The 19,418-nt window shown below is 42.9% G+C and overlaps 2 protein-coding genes across 5 annotated transcripts in view; one reads left to right on the plus strand and one right to left on the minus strand.

Annotated features, from left to right (window-relative positions):
• Positions 1–100: 100 nt before the first annotated feature.
• On the plus strand, positions 101–12,320 carry rps28 (ribosomal protein S28). The gene is made up of 4 exons (XM_043721068.2): positions 101–204; positions 4,698–4,745; positions 6,901–7,026; positions 12,224–12,320. The coding sequence occupies exons 1-3, from the start codon at positions 166–168 to the stop codon at positions 7,021–7,023; spliced, it is 210 nt and encodes a 69-aa protein (XP_043577003.1). The 5' UTR covers positions 101–165; the 3' UTR covers positions 7,024–7,026; positions 12,224–12,320.
• Positions 12,321–15,106: 2,786 nt separating this feature from the next.
• kank3 (KN motif and ankyrin repeat domains 3) overlaps positions 15,107–19,418 on the minus strand; it is a 58,702-nt gene continuing 54,390 nt past the window's right edge. For all 4 annotated transcript variants that reach the window (XM_043721064.2, XM_087976086.1, XM_087976087.1 and 1 more), the window contains 2 exons: positions 16,710–16,805; positions 15,107–15,311 (listed from right to left, as the gene is read on the minus strand). In XM_043721064.2, coding sequence (XP_043576999.2) covers positions 15,300–15,311; positions 16,710–16,805 — 108 coding nt within the window. In that variant the 3' untranslated portion in view covers positions 15,107–15,299. The remainder of the gene's footprint in view (positions 15,312–16,709; positions 16,806–19,418) is intronic.

Genomic DNA, 19,418 nt, shown 5'->3' on the forward strand with positions numbered 1-19,418 from the left:
TATCGTTGTCGGTGGGATGTTATTGATTGTTTGTTTTGAGGGGAGTTGACAGGGCGCGGGCACGGGCACGGGCACGGGCACGGGCACGGGGGGGGGCGGGCCCTGGGTTGTGTATAAATAGGAGCGGCGCGGACCACGTGCTCCTTTCTCAGCGCCGCCGCCATCATGGAGGGACCGCGGACACAGAACGTTAAACTCGCCCGGGTAAGGTAGAGAGCGCTTCAGGCCGCACCCTCGGTGGTGGTGGTGGTGGTGGTGGTGGTGGGGAGGGAGGGAGGGAGTCTTATCTACTACTCTGGCTGCTCTGCGCCGACCGCTTTCAGCCAAAGCGGCGGCCTTCATCCCCCAGTCCGGCCTGGCCTCCACCCCATTGCTCTGCAGTGAGGGGATACTGGACCCCCCCCCCCTCCGTGACCGCCCTGATGTTGGGGGGCGGGGGTTCTGTCTCCTATTTTCCCCTGTCCACTCTCTCCTCTCCCCTCCCACTCCAGTAATCGATTCAGTGACTGGTATTCCCGAGTTTAGGATGATTAATCTCCCTGGTGTTGGCCTTCCCTCTTTGAAGCTTTGGCGTGGTTCATGCTGCCGTTCAAGAGGCCGTGTAATGTACGGAGCATTTGGAGCAATAGCTCTCAGCCTTGGTCCAGTGACTTCTGCAGTCTCCGATTAATTGGCAAAGCACTAAAGAGTTTTTTAAAAAATAACCCTGGTTAAATAAATGAACAAAAGTCCCTACTTTTGTAATTAAAACCGTCTAAAGGTGTATAAAAGAAACTGCAGGCTGGATTTATTTTGTGAATATATAAAGGTGTTTGATTTGGTGACTTATCAAAGATTGTAGAAAATAGCTCATGGTGTAGAGGTAGTGGATAGAATATTGGTTGGCAGTAAAACACTATAATTTGAGGCTTTGTATAACTGATTAGTGTATGGCAAGTGGAATCCTACAGGTGTCTGCTGCTGTGACCGCATTTTAACTAATGAACATTTTTGTCCTGTTTAATGATGTAAAAGCATTGGAGACAGTTCAGATGAGGCTTATAAAATTGTTACCTGGAATAAGTGAGTGATGTAGTGAGGATATGTTGTGTTTGTTTGCAGTGGAGTTGAGGGAGAGCTAGTTTAAAGTGTAGAAGATTTTCAGTGGTTTGACAAATGAATGTTTCTTGTTGTGAGTCAGTCTAGAACCAAGTGGCACTGTTATAATATTGTTGCCCATTCTACACAAGACATTCTCTTATTGTGCAACTTGGAAATGCCTGCCTAAGAAGCCAGTGGTTACACTCGAAGATGGTTGGGTAGATCATTGTTAGGCAAGGCGATTCAGAGTTAAAGAGAATGGTGAATGCAAAATAAAAAGATCAGTTGCTATCTTGAATGGGGGAGTGGATTTGAGAGGCCAAATGGTCGCCTGTTCATATTTTATATGCTTGCACTAGGAAACTAGTTATTTCAAGGTGGAAATGCCATGGTTTTAGTCTTGATACCAAATTAATTCTGAAATGAAGTTATTGCTCTAAAAAAATAGCATTTTCAGTGCTTTAGGCTAGTAAAATTCTCAATTGAAATTGGAGACTGTAATATAGCTGGGTGCAATTTCCTAAGGGCGGCATGGTGGCTGTGGTTAGCACTGCTGCCTCACAGGGCTAGGGACCAGAGTTCGATTCCAACCACTTTCAACTGTGTGGAGTTTGCACATTGTGTGCGTTTCTTTCAGGTGTTCCAGTTTCCTCCCACAATCCAAAGATGTCCAGGTTAGGTGAATTGGCCATGCTAAATTGTGGGTCAAAGTGAGGACTGCAGATGCTGGATGTCAGAATTTAGATCCGAGTGGTGCTGGAAAAGCACAAGAGGTCAGGCAGCATCCAAGGAACAGGATGAGGAGAAGGTAGCTAAGAGTGCAAGAGGTGGGATGAAGGTGATAAGTCAGAGAGGGAGGTGGAGTGGATAGGTGGGAAAGAAGATTGGCAGGTAGGACAGGTCATGAGGATGATGCTGAACTGGCAGGTTAGAACTAGGGTAGGATAGGAGGAGGGGAAATGAGGAAACTGGTGAAGTCCACATTGATGCCCTGGGGTTGAAGTGTTCCGCGGCAGAAGATGAGAAGCGTTCTTCCTCCAGGCATCATGTGAATGTGGAGGCGGCCCAGGACCTGCATGTCCTCGGCAACGTGGGAGGGGGAGTTGAAATGTTCGGCCATGGGGTAGTGGGGTTGATTGGTGCGGGTGTCCCAGAGACGTTCCCTAAAGCAGTCGGCGAGAAGGTGTCCAGTCTCTCCAATGTAAAGAAGACCACATCGGGAGGAACAGATACAATAAATGACATTTGTGGATGTGCAGGTGAAACTTTGATGGATGTGGAAGGCTCCTTTGGGGCCTTGAGGGGTGGGGTAGGTGTAGGTGTAGATTTTGCAATTCCTACGGTGCTAGGAGGGGAGGGTGGATTATTCGGGAGTATGGACCTGACCAGGTAGTCCGGAGGGAACTGTCTTTGCAGAAGGCGGATGGGTGGAGAGGAAAATATACCCCTGGTGGTGGGGTCTGTTTGAAGGTGGCAGAAATGTCGGCAGATGTGGTTTATGCAGAGGTTGGTGGCTTGGAAGATTACGACTGGGGGGTTCTGTCCTTGTTGCAGTTGGAGGAGTGGGGTTTGAGGGTGGACGTGTGGGACATGGATGAGATACGTTGGAGGGCATCTTCAACCACGATGGGAAGGGAAATTCCGGTCTTCAAAGAAGGAGGCCATCTAGTGTGTTCTGTAGTGGAATTGGTCCTCCTGGGAGCAGATGAGGCGGAGGAATTGAGAATACGGGATAGCCTTTTTGCAGGAGGTAGGGTGGGAAGAGGTGTAATCCAGGTAGCTGTGGGAGTCGGGTTTGTAAAAAATGTGAGTGTTGAGTCAGTCGTCATTGGAGATGGAGATGTCCAGGAAGGGGAGGGAGGCGTCAGAAATGCTCCAAGTGAATTTAAGTTCGGGGTGGCATGTGTTGGTGAAGTTGGTGAACTGCACAACCTTCTCACAGGAGCACGAGGTGGCACCAATGCAGTCGTCAACACCCCATCTTCACCATGGACGTCCAATCCCTCTGCACCTCTGTCCGCTATGACTGGTCCTCCAAGCCCTCTGTTTCTTCCTCCCCTGACGTCCCCACCAGTACACTTCCACTGACACTCATTTGTTTGGCTGAATTAGTCCTCACCCTTAATAATTTCTCCTTCGAATCCTCCCACTTCCTCCAGGTGAAAGCTATGCCTGTCTTTATTGGCTACGTAGAATGGTCCATTTTCCGTGGTTACACTGGCACCTGTTGTGCTTTTCCAGCACGGCTCTAGTCTTGACTCGTGCTAAGTTGCCTGTAGTGTTCAGGGATGTGTTAGGTGTAGTTGTCAGGGATAAATATAGGATAATAGGGTAGGGGGAATGGCTCTGGGTGGGTTACTGTTCGGAGGATCAGTGTTGACTTATGCTGAAGGGCCTGTTTCCACACTACAGAGATTCTGATTCCGGATGAAGGTTTGCTTTCAGAAGTTTTGTCACCATACTAGGTAACATCAGTCAGCCTCCAGTGAAGGACTGGTGTTATTGACCTTCTTTCTATTTATGTGGATGAAATAGAAAGTGGGTCACTAACACCAGTGCTTCGCCAGAGGCTCACTGATGTTACCTAATATGGTGACGAAATGTCTGAAAACAAACCTTCCAGCTCAGTGAGCAAGCTTGTGTCCAGAACCTCAACCTAAGCTACAAATCTTCTCAAAGATCACTAATTCTGATTGTTAGGCCTGTGTATGTGCCATTGCTGCAGTGGAAATGCTGTGAGAAGTTGAGGTTTTGAGCTTTTGAAGACAAGGTTTGAGTAAGTGCAGTAAAGTTAGTCATAGATGTACAGCACGGAAACGGACCCTTTAGTCCAACTTGTCCATGCCAACCAGATATCCTAAATTAATCCCATTTGCCAGCACTTGGCCCATATCGCTCTAAACCTTCCTATTCATATACCCCATTCAGATGTATTTAAATAAAGTAGTTGTATAAGCCTGCGATGCTCGGGCAGCTTGTTCCATATGCACATAACACTCTGCATGCAAACGTTGCCCCTTAGGTCCCTTTTAAATTTTTCTCCCCTTATCCTAAACCTATGCCCTCTAGTTGATGCTGCTGATGCTGGGGTAGGGAGAGGAGGGGAGGTATACTGATGTTGAGGCTGGATTGTTGAAAAACTTTGAACTACTTAAAATTTGATCAGTACTTGTGATGTTGTCAATCTAAAGGTACTGCATGAGTGAATCTATTGATTGTATAGGTATGGGCAGCAAGGTGGTTCAGTAGTTAGCATTGCTGCCTCACAGTGCAGGGATCAACTCTGATCCCTAGCCTTGGGTAGCTAGCTATTTGGAGTTTGTACGTTCTCCCAGTGTCTGCATGGGTTACTGCCGGATGTTTTGGTTTCCTCCCACAATCTAAAGATGTGCAGGTTAGGCGTATTGGCTATAGTAAATTACTTGTAATGACCAGAAATTTACGGGCTAAGTGGTTGGCCATGGTAAATGTGGGGTTGTGGGGATAAGTTGGATCTGGGTTGGGATGGTGCAGGCTTGATGGGCCAAACGGCCTCTTTCTGCACTGTGGGGATTTGGATTCTGTGTTATGTATAGCTGACAGTTCGCAACTTGCTTAAGTGATTTTTTTTGTAATAGGTTACCAAAATTCTTGGAAGGACTGGCTCACAGGGGCAATGTACTCAGGTAAGGAATCAGTTCTGCAGTATCTTTTAAAACTGGAGCATGAAAGCCATATAAAACAAGTTTGGATGTATGAGGTCACACATCCAAATGTGAGACTGTGTATAACTCCCAAGAATATTTGCATATTAACATGATCCCAACTGAGGCTGATACTCGCTAAAATAAAGTCCCAGAATGAGAACTTGTCTGGTCGATAATGTTTAATTTTTGTAATTAATTTGGTTGTTAGTCATTAAGTCATTTTGAGATGCCAGATCTTTATTAAATAACGATGCAAGTTTATTTGTCAAAAAGGAAATAGCTATGTGTAGAGAAACTTTGGTTTTAATACAAACATCAAAATGAACTTTCAACCTCCTATCTATTTGAAGTATAATAACACAGAACATGGAAATTAAGACCAGGTGTGGGCTGTCTGATCCTATGAGCTGTTGCACCATTCAGTTTGATCATGGCTAATCATGCAGTTCAATTTCAGTTTTTGCCCTATACCTTTTGATTCCATTAGCCCTAAGAAGTGTATATCTTTCTTGGAAATATTTAAAATTTTAACTTCAAAAGCTTTCCGTTGTACAGAATTGTATAGGCTGACTACTTTTTAGGTTAACAAATTTATCCTCCGGCTTAAATGTTCCACCATAGATTAGACTTTAACACCTGGTTTGGATCAAAATCCTTTTTTAAGGTTCCTTTCTGTTGTCATATATCTTTATCAATTTTGATGGTCTAAACATTCTCCTTTCCTAACATCTTGAATACATAAATCCAGACTCTCTGCTTAGAAACTGCACAGATTAGAAGTTTTTTTTCCTGAGGTGCCTGGTTCATCTGAACTGAGACTCTATTCTCCTGTTAGGGGAAAAACTGCTGTCATCTGAACTGAACTGGAAGATGAAGATTCCTGTTACAACATGGCAGTGAGCTCTTCTGTTAATTAAACACCCAGAAAAGCTCACCTCTCCTTGTAATCTAAATGAGTGAACTCTCCAATTTCCACTATTTAAATAAAATAACATCAATTTATTTTTTAACTCTAAAAGTGAACATTAAGCAAAACTGTTCACAATTCTAAGCCCCATTCTCTTAACTGCTTACCATTTGCCTCCAACTCTAATACAGTATACTGTTCCAATAAAACGCTTATTAAAATTACATCAGCTTAACTTCAAAACCATGTCATCCTCTATCTTCTAGCTAAAGATCTGAGTGTCGTCTGTCTTTTTTTTAACTGTGAATGTGTTTCATTTGAAAAGGTACCTTTTGACAGTGTTTCCTAATTTCTTGGATTTGTGTTGATGGCATTTGCTCTGTCTAATTTTCAAAATGCTTGCCTTTTTTATACCCCCAACATCAGATCGTCTCATTTGTTCGATGTTGGCAAAACATTCAAACTCGATTGGGTTTTAGTATTCTTGGGACATAATTTAAACTGGTTAAAATGAAATTGTTGTCAAAACAGCAACTGACTTGGTATCTATTTCACAGACAAATGTTACATAGTCTCAGTGTACTGGATAAATGAAAATATCTAGTCATATGACGCAGATGCTTATAATCTCTCAGTTCAGAATAGCATTTGCTCTCTTAAAGGTACAATACATACCTTCAACTTCAACAGTTTCTCGACCAGTAATGTAACACTAATACCACAGGCTGGGCAGTTGACTCGTGTCATGTCTTCTCAAATGGATTTAGATTGTTGTCCATGTCACTTTCTAACCTTTCTAAAAAAATCAAAACACCATTGACCCACAAATATATCTGTATTTTGAAATCTAAGTTCATTTTTTGCAATAGGTATATTTGTTTTCAGGCACAGATTAAACCTACAGTCCTGCATTAAAGTTCATGTGAATCGGCCTAAAGAATTGGGCATGTTATATATTATGAATGTTGCTGCAGTTCTTCTAAAATGAGAATCCCTCTAATTGGGCAACTGGGTTTTGTCAACTGGCTAGCATCTTTGTTCAAACTTTGCCTGTATCGAGGAATTTGAATACTGCTAGATAACTCGTATTAACCAGTTCTAAATGGAGTCTAATATACAGTTGTTTTCCTGCATTCCTTGGTTAGTTGTCATAATGGCATAACTGAGCAATTTTGTGTGTTGCTGCTGAGTCAACTCTTCTGTTCTAATTCTTTGATTTATCTGCAGGTCCGTGTGGAATTTATGGATGACAGCAACCGTTCCATCATTCGAAACGTGAAAGGGCCAGTCCGTGAGGGAGATGTACTCACACTTTTGGAATCTGAGCGTGAAGCAAGAAGATTGCGATAGAAGGTAGTTCACTGAATTTTAATAAAAATGATTACTGCAGCAGTTTCTAAATTCTTTGTGGTAAAATGAAAATTAAATTCCGATATATTGTTGACAGTGAGTTCCCAGATTCTCCTGTTGCCATTCTCGAGCTTGTGGAAAGAACTTTTAGCTATTACAACTTCCCTGTTTCTGAAGCATAAATCTTAATGGGATTTGCTATGATTGGATGGCAAGAGATGTTTTAACTGGGGCTTCAGTGATAAAGGTCCTACTGCAGTGACCAGGCAAGAGCCACACATCAGAAGCTAACAAGGACTAGTGTGAAACTTGGAGCATTTGAAAGCAAATTTTAATAATGGGACTGCACAGTTATACTACTTGTATCAGCTGTTGTCAAAATTAGAAGCACATTGGCAAAGATTAACTTGTCACTTACCTCAGTTTGAGATTTTGCTATCAACAAATTGATGTCAGAACAATGACACTAGAAAATAATTGCTGTAAAATACTTTAAGGTGTTCCAATATGTAAAATAAATATAGGTTTGATCTTTTCCTTGGGAGTTGTTTATCTGGGGCTTTGTTTTCGGTGTTGTAGAATCCCTACAGTGTGGAAGCAGGCCATTTGGCCCAACAAGTCCACACCAACCCTCCTGAGCATTACAAAGTCCTTAGAGATATACAGCATGGAAACATCCTTTGGTCCAACTGATGCATGCTGACCAAATATCCTAAATTAATCCAGGCCCATTTGGCCTATATCCCTCTGAATCCTTCCCACTTGTGTACCCATCCAGATGCCTTTTACATGTTGTAATTGTACAGTAGTTCTTCTGCAATGTGGGCGGCACGGTGGCACAGTGGTTAGCACTGCTGCCTCACAGCGCCTGAGACCCGGGTTCAATTCCCGCCTCAGTCGACTGACTGTGTGGAGTTTGCACGTTCTCCCCGTGTCTGTGTGGGTTTCCTCCGGGTGCTCCGGTTTCCTCCCACAGTCCAAAGATGTGCAGGGTCAGGTGAATTAGCCATGCTAAATTGCCCATAGTGTTAGGTAAGGGGTAAATGTAGGGGTATGGGTGGGTTTCGCTTCGGCGGGTCGGTGTGGACTTGTTGGGCCGAAGGGCTTGTTTCCACACTGTAATGTAATCAATGCGATTGTTGTTCTCATGCAAGCCCGCATTATTGAAAATCCGCGCTTTAGAAACCGTGCTTAGTGTTGGCCATGTGATAGTGTTACAACCAACACATTCTAAAAGTTAACATTTTAGACGTGTCCCCAATTCGTTGTAACTTGACTGACTAATTTGTGTTACTGAAATGTGCATCATAGCAGAATGATCTGTTCCATGACTTCTATGGCAGCTCATTCTATACACTATATACCACACTCTGCATGAAAATATTGCCCCTTAGGTCCCTTTTAAATCAATGCCCTCTAGTTTCGGGCTACCCCACCTTGGGGGGAAAAGGGCCTTGTCCAATAACACTATCCGTGCCCCTCATGATATTATAAACCTCTAAGATCACTCCGCAGTCTCTGCTCCAGACTATTCAGCTTCTCCCTGTAGCTCAACCTCCAACCCTGGCAACATCCTTGTAAATCTTTACTGAACCCTTCCAAGTTTCACTCCCTTCCTATAGCAGGGTGACCAATATTTCAATAGTGGCCTAATTGATGTCCTGTACAGCTGCAACATGATGTTCCAACTACTATACTCAATGCACTGACCAATAAAAGCAAGCTTTTGGATTAGTGGTGCTGGAAGAGCACAGCAGTTCAGGCAGCATCTGAGGAGCAGCAAAATCGACGTTTTGGGCAAAAGCCCTTCATCAGGAATCATTTTACCAATAAAAGCAAGCACCAAACATCACCTTCGCTATCCTAATTACCTGGGACTTTACTTTCAAGGAACTATGAGCAAGTACTCCAAGATTTATATGTTCAGCAACACTCCCAAGGACCTTACCCTTAAGTGTATAACCCTAATTTGCCTTTCCAAAATACAGCACCTTGCATTTATCTAGATTAAACGCCATCTACCACTCCTTGGCCTATTAGTCCATGTGATCAAGATCCTGTTGTACTGGGATAACCTTTGCTGTCCACTACACCTCCAATTTTGGAGTCACCTGCTGACTGATTTACCACGTCACCTATGTTCATATCCAAATTGTTTATATAAATGAAAAGCAGTGGACCCAGCACTGATCCTTGTGGCGCATTGCTGGTCACAGGCCTCTAGTCTGAAAAGCAACCCTCCACCACTCTGTCTTCTACCTTTTGAGCCAGTTCTGTATCCATGTGTTAGTTATCCCTGTATTGCATGTGATTTAACCTTGCTAACCAGTCTTACTGAAGTCCAAATAGATCACGTCCACCACTCTGTCCTCATCAATCCTCTTCATCCTGCATTTCCCATGGCTAATGTACAAACTCCACACAGATGGTTGCCGGAGTGTAGCATCGAACCTGGGTCCCTGGCACTGAGGCAGCGGGGCTAACCACCATTTTAGATCTTGGATTGAAGGTGCATAGAGAAAATTCTAGGGTTAGCCTCCTGTCTGGTATGGTGAATTTGCTGCAATCTTAGTGAGCAGTGTGACTGAGCATCCTGACATTTCTCAATAGCTCAGCCAGCCTAGATTTCTAAAGTGTAAATGCGAATGTCATGGAAACTTTTGAAGCAGTGTAATGGACAGTCGTGTATATTTTGTGAATTTCCACTGACTTCCAGTTGGCATTTAAAGTCTCTCATACTGAGCTAAATTTGAAACATGAGCAGTTGAACACACATTGTGTTCACAAAATAAAGTGCAAGAAAAACAGTAGACCTCGTTGGCAGGTTGTGAACTGCGGTGCCCTCCAGAGATGTGTATTGGAGCCAGTGACTCGTCGGCCATGATAGGCGTGTTGTAAGCAATGTAGATGGAAATTTAAAATCTGAAATATTAATGGATGAGGTAAGTGCAAATCTACATCCTTTAAAATTAACTAGGTGTTGGAGCAGCTTTCCTTGCATTATATTGTGTAAAATCGATTTAAAGCAGCTTAAATTAAGAATTTAACACTTTTGCAGTGATATCTAATTCTTGAAAGCTTCTGACAAAGAATATCAAAAGCAAATGCACTTCACCTACTAGCCCTTTTCGAGATGGCAGTATTACTGCTCTACATTAAGCCCAGAATCTTGAATTGTGTTTTGGCAGAGAAATTTCAAGTAAAGTTAACAGTTCCTGAGATTTGAAGATTTCAGGATAGTTACTTTTATGTCGCCTTCCATTCTTAAATCACTTTACAAATATGAACTGTTGATGTTGGGTAGAAAGCACTTATAATAAACTTCAACTAACTTACCTTCCAATTTGAAATCTAAAAGTAAAGCTTTCAATTCTTGATTTTACAAATGAGGATTGAGATTAGGCCATTTGGCTGTTCAAGTTTGTTCTTTCATTGAATAGGATCATGGCTGACCCGGTTTTAGCCTCCATTCTACATTCCTGAATCTGTCTACCCCTTCATGGTCAAGAACACACCCACCTTTACCTTAAATAAAATGTTCTGCATTCACTGCCTATTGAGGAAAGGCATTCCAAGGGTCCTCAAATGTCAATGTTTCTTCAGCTGTTTTAAATCAATGTCCCTTGTTTTTAAAGTCGTTCTAGAAGCAACCTTTCAACATTCACTTAGCCAGGTGTCTTCAGGATCTTCTATTTCCAGTTAAGTCACTTTGGTTTTTATAACTTCAATGTAGGATATTAGATTAGATTAGCCCTTTGGCCCAACAAGTCCGCATCGACCCACCAAAGCGCAACCCACCCAGACCCCTTCATCTAACCCTAAGGGCAATTTACCTAACCTGCATATTTTTGGACTGTGGGAGGAAACTAGAGCACCCGGAGGAAACCCACGCAGACGCTGGGAGAATGTGCAAACTCCACACAGTCAAGTCGCCTGAGGTGGGAATTGAACCCGGGTCTCTGGCGCTGAGAGGCAGCAGTGCTAACCACTGCCACCTAGCTGCCCAAACGTTGGTTTGTCTAACGTTTTCTCAAAGCGCTATCTGCTTGATCCTGGTGCATCATATTTGGACAAATGTTACATTTGAAAGTTCTTGGCTGTTAAAACTTGGTTTCTAACTACTGTATATCTTGGTGAGAGCTCCACATGTTTAAGGGTGCTTGTGCATTGGTGGTGTCCTTAGCTCTGAGCCAGCAGGCCCATATTAAAGTTTAACCTGTTCCAGAGGTGTCATTACATTTCTGAATAGGTTGATTAAAAGTGTACAATTTTCAAGAGCTGCTAGCATGGTTATGTATGAAGTATAGTAACATGTGACTTTTGATTTTTGGTGTCTATGCTTGCTTGAAAAAGGATGGTTGTATTTGATATTTCTTTTTACAGTGTAGTAAACATGAATGCTTTAGTCAGCTAAAATTTCAGATGTAAAGGCATTGACCTGTTCTTACCTGAAGGATATCTGATGCATTTGATGGGAGGCTAGTTTATGAATATACATTGTTAGAGTGTACTTGTCTAAATTCAGAAAGCTGTTTTCAAGAGCTCCATCCATCCAAGTTGTCATGAGATGCATGAGGGCATCTTTTGTAATTATGAAGATGCATAAATTACTTGCTCAGCAATTACCAGTGTAGGAAGTTTAGGCAGATAAGCCTCTTCGTGATAAAGACCATGAAATGTAACATTTAGCCTGGCAAGTCTGTGCTTTTGTTTAATGGGTAGGAGGTGGCTTGTTGCTTTAGCCTATTGAGGCATCTCTTTTCCATTTGCTCTTCCATTTACTCAGCTTTCACTTAAATGTATTCTTGGAGGTCATGTCAGCCCCTCACTGCAGTGGCAAGATCCATGTTCTAACTGGCTTCCAGGCAAATACCCTTTCTCAATGATTCTCTGGATCTTTAATTCTAAATCTGTCCTCTGCCTAATACTAACGTCTGCTTGTGCTCTATTAAATTCAGATGTTCCTAATGGCTATAATCTTTATCCTGGTGTCATTCTAGTAAATCTTTTGCATCTTAACTCCTCTGCATCCACTTAGTAATATGGAGACCAAATTCTTTAGTTTTCCTATTTGCAGTATAATCAAAGTTCAGTACAAGTTAATGTAAGCTCTTTGTCTTTCAATGTAATCATCTGGAAATAACTTTTGTTTCTTTGCATTGTCTTACATATTTTATTTTTTTCTTTCTTTCTTTTGCAGATCAACAAAGCTGATGCCAGTTGTGATAATTGGTTGCGGACATTTTCACATATTTTGACAATGGGATAATAAACACTTAAAAAATTTTAATGCAGAATTTGTGCCTGTTTTCTTTTTCCTATAACAAGTTTTCATGGAAAACATGTTTCAATGTGACTTGTTTTCTCTCAAAGGAAAGTATGCATACATGTGAGGACAGATGCTTTTCCTGTTGGTGGGCTGCTTTGAAAACCTGTAACTCCGGTTTAGCACCCAGCTACTCTAGAACTGAGATGCTGCTTGCTGCAAATCACTCACTAGCACATATGGTAAATGCCATATTACCAATCCTAGTACCCAAATTATTAAACTGATCCTGGGAGTCTGAAGCCATACCACCTGGCCCAGTTTCTCAGCTTGGGATCTATTGCTTTCGAACCAGAAACTGTAATCTTTGTGAACCGTTGCTGCAGTATTGATGGCAGTAGCATGCCCAGCAAAGTTGAGGCAAAAGAAATTGAGAGTACACAGGCAGGAGCACTATCAGATTTACATGAGAATTCAGTGTATAGCTTTGTTTATTGCAACTAGGAGACAGCATTGGGTGTTAATAGGATTTATCAGTACCAATAAGAATTAAACTTCAAGATAATATAATATTAGTAAAATAAAATTAGCATGGGCAAAGGTCAGGCACAGCAAGACACAAAAACCGATTTCATGTCAGGAAGTGGATTGAACAGTAGGACCTCTAAAATGGTAATCAAGCTTCAGTCCCCTGTACTAATGAGTATAGAAATCAGTTCAGTGGTTGAATGTGTTGCTGGGGTAATGATTGCACGAATGTTGAGGTACGTTGTTTCTGTTTTGTACAGATCCCATGGTTCTGAAAGCAGTAACATTTGCAAAAGGTTTTAATGCACAGATGGATATCAATAGTTATTTATATGCCATTGCTAAGATGGAGCTACAGAATGCACAAAGTTGAAACTGAATATCAAAGGCTCTTTCCTATTTAGGAGGGATAAGTAGCACTTTAAATGTACTGAGCCTCATCATTGAGAGTCTTTGATTAAGATTCAATGATATGATAGAAGAATCATAGAATTTAATGGGTGTAACTAAGAAATAGCCAGAGGCAAAGAACATTGTGTGGTGCTATAAATTACCAAAGTCATTTTGGGCAGATATAAATCAGATATTAGGATTTCACATTAAACTCGAAAGCAGTTTCATTTTGAAACTAGGGTCTTTCTGAAGAAAGGGAAGTTATAAAGATACATACAAGTTGTCCAAGGTGGGTTGGGAAAAAGTCAAAAATTTGTCAAATGATGGGCAGTCCTATTAGTAGACCATGTAGTATTTCTATAAATAAGCATTCCTGAGGTGTAAATCAACATGATTGATGAAAAATTAGATTGCGTTAACTCAAAGTAAGTGCCTTTTTAAGGATGCCAGAATGTGTTAAGCCTAAGGTTTGGGAGCAATTTAGAACCTATAAGGGGTGATCAAGAAACTTTTTGAAAGTGAAAAAAGAAAAGTAAATTGGTATTAAGAGGTGGTACTTGGAAAATTAGCTGGATTAAAGCATGATTAATCCCTGGACTACATGAGCACATCGAGTGTAGAAGTTGGTGACTATCTTACAGGTTCTGAAAAGGTTCTTGGAAAGACTGCAAGTAGCCTATGTAACTCCACTATTTCAAAAGGGAAGAAAAATTGAACTACAGAAGTAAAATGTTGGAATCTATTATAAGGGATAAACTTAAATTTTACATTAAGTTTTGTTAATGTATGCAAGTTGTTGTGAATGACTTTGTTAGGTTCATTGGGGATATGATTAATTGTCCATTATTTAACAAAAAGCCTTGTTAATATAGGGATTACCATTATAAAATGCGTAATAGTGTACAGATTGCGCACAATGTACACTTGTGAAAAGTAGTCATTATATCAAATGTGTTAAAGGCGTTTTTAAAACCGGAATTAGTCTTTGTCTTGGTTTGTACCAGCTGTGTCTCTTTGCTTCCTTCTCTGTGGCCAGGCTAAAGGTATCAGGGAAGATAGTATCTCCTTGGAAAATATTGCTTTCCAGCAGAGACCACAGGTTATATCTGGAAGCTACCATGTTTGGGAATGTCAAGCTATAAGGCCTGTTGATAATACTTGATGGAGATGGAGGGTTTGTTCTGAAATATTACCTGTGCATTCCTCCCATGTTATGTTTGTGGAGACTGGCATAATGGTAATCCTAATGGATTAATGATCCAGAGATCCAGGCTTATATTGATGTGTTCAATTAGTGGAATTTAAAATTCAATCAGCTAATAAAATCTGAAATTGAAAGCTCATACCAAATCATGATGGCAATTAAACAATCTAATTGTCAAAATTCATCTGGTTCTGAAATTAATCTTCAAGGACTGAAATCTCCTGCCTTATCTGTGGCTTATATGTATATATCAGTCCACAACAATTTGTCTTGCAAATCGTGCTGAAAAATAACCACTGATCAAGAAAACTGGGTACAGTAACAAATGTAGGCATTTCATGACATCCATATCATGAAATAATCAAGTGATTAAAGTCAGCATAAGTTATACAATGATTTTTGCCTTCAGAAGCTAGTGGCATCTTTTTTGAAATGCCATTTATCTTACCCCCTGTCTCAAGTCCCAATCAGATTTGGGTGCAATGCTACCTCATGTCTTCCTCAGTTGGGCAACTTCATCTGTTCTGTTCTGTTCTTAATAACTGAAGTCCTCAACCTGTGTCTAATCATTCAATGAGTGGAGTAGCTTTTGGTGTTTTGAGAGATATTCCTCCTTCTACAGTGCAATTTACAACCTTGAGCTAGAATATCATCGAGACTTAAATCAATTAGATAATTATAGAAAATACAAATTGTGACCATTTATAATATTTTAATACAACGTTGGCAATATAATTGACAGTGATTGGCTAAGTAATACATTATAGATAGTCAACAGCCAATGCCTGCCCTAAAATCTGTGTTCAAAAATATTTGTACAGAAACCACAGGATAGGAATGACTGTGGCTTCAAGCTCCGGATCCTGGGCTGCAGCTGTTGCCAGGTTATGAAGTGTCCTGAAAATACAAAGTAGCATGACTGAAATACAGCTCCCCTCATGCTGGATGTTGCAGCTATTACAAAGAACATCACAACCGGACAGCTACAATGAAATGGAAATTAGGAGAATGCCCCAACTGGGGACATTCGCCTGCATTTTTACCTCTGGATGACCCAGCATGTTTTACAGTTAAATCTACATGTAGTGAGGTGATGAGTTGTCAAGTGTGGTGCTGGAAAAGCACAGCAAGTCACGCAGCATACAAGTAGGAGAGCTGACGTTTTAAACATAAGCTGTTTATGAGGAATGCAGCTTCATCAAGACCTTATGCTTGAAATGTTGACTCTCCTACTTCTCGGATGCTGCTTGACCTGTACTTTTCCATCGCCGCACTTGTGACTCTGATCTGCAGTCCTTACTTTCGGCTGATTATTGGTTCAGACACTTATTTGCCTCTTTTTCAGATAGAATCATGGGTTCTAAAAGGACAGACATCTTACCAGAAAGATGGCAGCACTGACCATGCAGCAGCACCACCTCAATACTGCTCTGTAATGCCAGCCTAGATAGCTGCAGAAAATCTCTCATAAAGATTTTAAACCTACAATCTTCTGTCTGGAGACAGCCAACTGAGCCATGGCTATTACATAAGTGTACCTCAGTAGAGCTGCCACTTGCTGTTGAGAGCCTGGTATGAATAAAGAAAGAGCATTGTTTCTTGAGTGCTCCAAGCACTGAGGTGCAAAACCAGTATTGAACAAAGGTAGCAGTGATCCTCACAGGGAAGCAGTGACCACACTGGGGCAGTCCTGGTGTAACAGATTGGATTATTCAGGCAGGAGGAGGACCCTAAATTAGACTGCACCAAAGGCCAAGAGGCAAATGGATAAAAATCAGATTAAAAAACGTTGAATCTGTTCGTGCTATAAAATGTCAGAGCTGGGATCATACAATTTGACATCGGAACAGAAAATGCTGGAGAAACTCAACAGGCCTAGCAGTATTAGATTAGATTAGATTGCTTACAGTGTGGAAACTGTATCTGTGCAGACAAACAGACATAATGTCTCACTTGATACTAAGTGTTAAATCTTGATTCAGCATCCACAATATTTCACTTTCGCATCCATGCTGACTGGGCAAGTTAGCTACCTAATGTTGCCTTGAGTGAAGAACAGCTGAAAACAGCAATTTTCTCAATAACCTGCAGCCAAGTAAGCCATTTGTTGCCTGCTCAAGGGCTGTCTGACTTGAGATGGGGAGCAGGCTTCAGGCAGAGCAGATATTCTTCCAGCATCAATGAGGAGAGGTATTAGAGAAAGGTGGACAATAGCCCACACTGCCACTGCCAAAGCATCTGGCACCATGCCCCTGCAAAACTGTTAAAAATGCTGAGTTACAATATTTTACTGACCGGCAATGGTGGCTTGAAGTTCATGTGTGCATAGAGTAAGACAGCGATGTCCTTGTTATTGGCTTCCAGGGCTACAGACAGTGCATTACTGCCATCCTGTGGGAGTACAGACAACAACAGATATAGTTACCACTGTCTCTCGCTGATAAATACAAACCACAGAAAATTGCTGAAGCTGCAAAGCATGTTGCAAATGAACCTGAAATTTGAGCATAAGTAAATCGTTTAGCCTCTCTTGACTGCTCCACCATCTAGGAGAAAGTGAGGACTGCAGATGCTGGAGATCAGAGTTGAAAATGTGTTGCTGAAAAAGCGCAGCAGGTCAGGCAGCATCCACGGAGCAGGAGAATCGAAATTTCGGGCATGAGCCCTTCTTCAGGAATGAGGAACGTGTGCCAAGCAGGCTAAGATAAAAGGTAGGGAGGAGGGACTTGGGGGAGGGGTGTTCGAAATGCGATAGGTGGAAGGAGGTTATAGGCCGGAGAGGGGGTGGGGGCGGAGAGGTCAGGAAGAAGATTGCACGTTAGGAAGATGGTACTGAGTTTGAGGGTTGGGACTGAGACAAGGTGGGGGGAGGGGAAATGAGGAAACTGGAGAAATCTGAGTTCATCCCTTGTGGTTGGAGGGTTCCTAGGCGGAAGATGAGGCGCTCTTCCTCCAGCCGTCGTGTTGCTATGGTTTGGCGATGGAGGAGTCCAAGGACCTGCATGTCCTTGGTGGAGTGGGAGGGGGAGTTGAAGTGTTGAGCCACGGGGTGGTTGGGTTGGTTGGTCCGGGTGTCCCAGAGGTGTTCTCTGAAACATTCCGCAAGTAGGCGGCTTGCCTCCCCAATATATAGGCCACATCGGGTGCAGCGGATGCAGTAAATGATGTGTGTGGAGGTGCAGGTGAATTTAAGACGGATATGGAAGGATCCCTTGGAGGGAAGTAAGGGGGAGGTGTGGGCGCAAGTTTTGCATTTCTTGCGGTTGCAGGGGAAGGTGCCGGGAGTGGAGGTTGGGTTGGTGGGGGGTGTGGACCTGACGAGGGAATCATGGAGGGAGTGGTCTTTTCGGAACGCTGATACGGGAGGGGAGGGAAATATATCCCTGGTGGTGGGGTCCGTTTGGAGGTAGTGGAAATGACGACGGATGATACGATGTATATGGAGGTTAGTGGGGTGGTAGGTGAGGACCAGTGGGGTTCTGTCCTGGTGGTGATTGGAGGGGCGGGGCTCAAAGGCGGAGGACCGGGAAGTGGAGGAGACGCGGTGGAGAGCATCGTCGACCACGTCTGGGGAGAAATTGCAGTCTTTGAAGAAAGAGGCCATCTGGGTTGTTCGGTATTGGAACTGGTCGTCCTGGGAGCAGATGCGGCGGAGACGAAGGAATTGGGAATATGGAATGGCGTTTTTACAGGGGGCAGGGTGGGAGGAGGTGTAGTCTAGGTAACTGTGGGAGTCAGTCGGTTTATAGTAAATGTCCGTGTTGATTCGGTCGCCCGAGATAGAAATGGAGAGGTCTAGGAAGGGGAGAGAGGAGTCTGAGATGGTCCAGGTAATTTTGAGGTTAGGGTGGAAGGTGTTAGTAAAGTGGATGAACTGTTCAACCTCCTCGTGGGAGCACGAGGCAGCGCCGATACAGTCATCGATGTAGCGGAGGAAAAGGTGGGGGCTGGTGCCAGTGTAGCTGCGGAAGTTCCACGTATCCTACGAAGAGGCAGGCATAGCTGGGGCCCATGCGGGTTCCCATGGCTACTCCTTTGGTTTGGAGGAAGTGGGAGGATTGGAAAGAGAAGTTGTTCAGAGTGAGGACCAGTTCGTTCAGTCAGTCGAAGGAGGGTGTCAGTGGAAGGGTACTGGTTGGTATGGCAGGAAAGGAAGAAGCGGAGGGCTTTGAGGCCTTCGTGTTGGGGGATGGAGGTGTACAGGGACTGGATGTCCATGGTGAAGATAAGGCTTTGGGGACCGGGGAAGTGAAAATCATGGAGGAGGTGGAGGGTGTGGGTGGTGTCCTGAATGTAGGTGGGGAGTTCTTGGACTAAAGGGGACAGGACCGTGTTGAGGTATGCAGAGATGAGTTCGTTGGGGCACAAGCAGGTTGAGATAATGGGTCGGCCGGGACAGTGAGGTTTGTGGATTTTGGACAGGAGGTAGCCTCCACCCCCACCCCCACTCCAGCCTATCACCCTCACCTTAACCTCCTTCCACCTATCGCATTTCCAACGCCCCTCCCCCAAGTCCCTCCTCCCTACCTTTTGTCTTAGCCTGATTGGCACACTTTCCTCATTCCTGAAGAAGGGCTCATGCCCGAAACGTCGATTCTCGTGCTCCTTGGATGCTGCCTGACCTGCTGCGCTTTTCTAGCAACACATTTTCTGCTACACCATCTAATAAGATTATGGCTAATCTGTGTTCCAAATTCCACATTTCCATTAATTCCTGGTCACCTTTGATTTCCTCAGCACAACAAGAATCTATCCACCTCTTAAAAAGTATTCAATTACCCCCATCCCACCACTTTATGAGGTAGGATCTGTCCATATTCATAACCGAGTCTAATGTCTGCCCCAAAGAATTGGAGGTTGTTCAGGACATTGGTGAGATCTCTTCTGGAATATTGTGTGCAGTTCTGGTTGCCCTGTTATAGGATGGATATTATTGGAGAGGGGGCAGAAAAGATTTACCAGGGTGTTGCTGGGAATGGAAGGTTTTAATTCTAAAAATAGGCT

The sequence above is a fragment of the Chiloscyllium plagiosum genome, unplaced genomic scaffold (genome assembly GCF_037043375.1).
Source record: "Chiloscyllium plagiosum isolate Xiang-an unplaced genomic scaffold, Cpla_swu_hap1 HiC_scaffold_28, whole genome shotgun sequence".
In the NCBI taxonomy this organism is placed as follows: Eukaryota; Metazoa; Chordata; class Chondrichthyes; order Orectolobiformes; family Hemiscylliidae; genus Chiloscyllium; species Chiloscyllium plagiosum.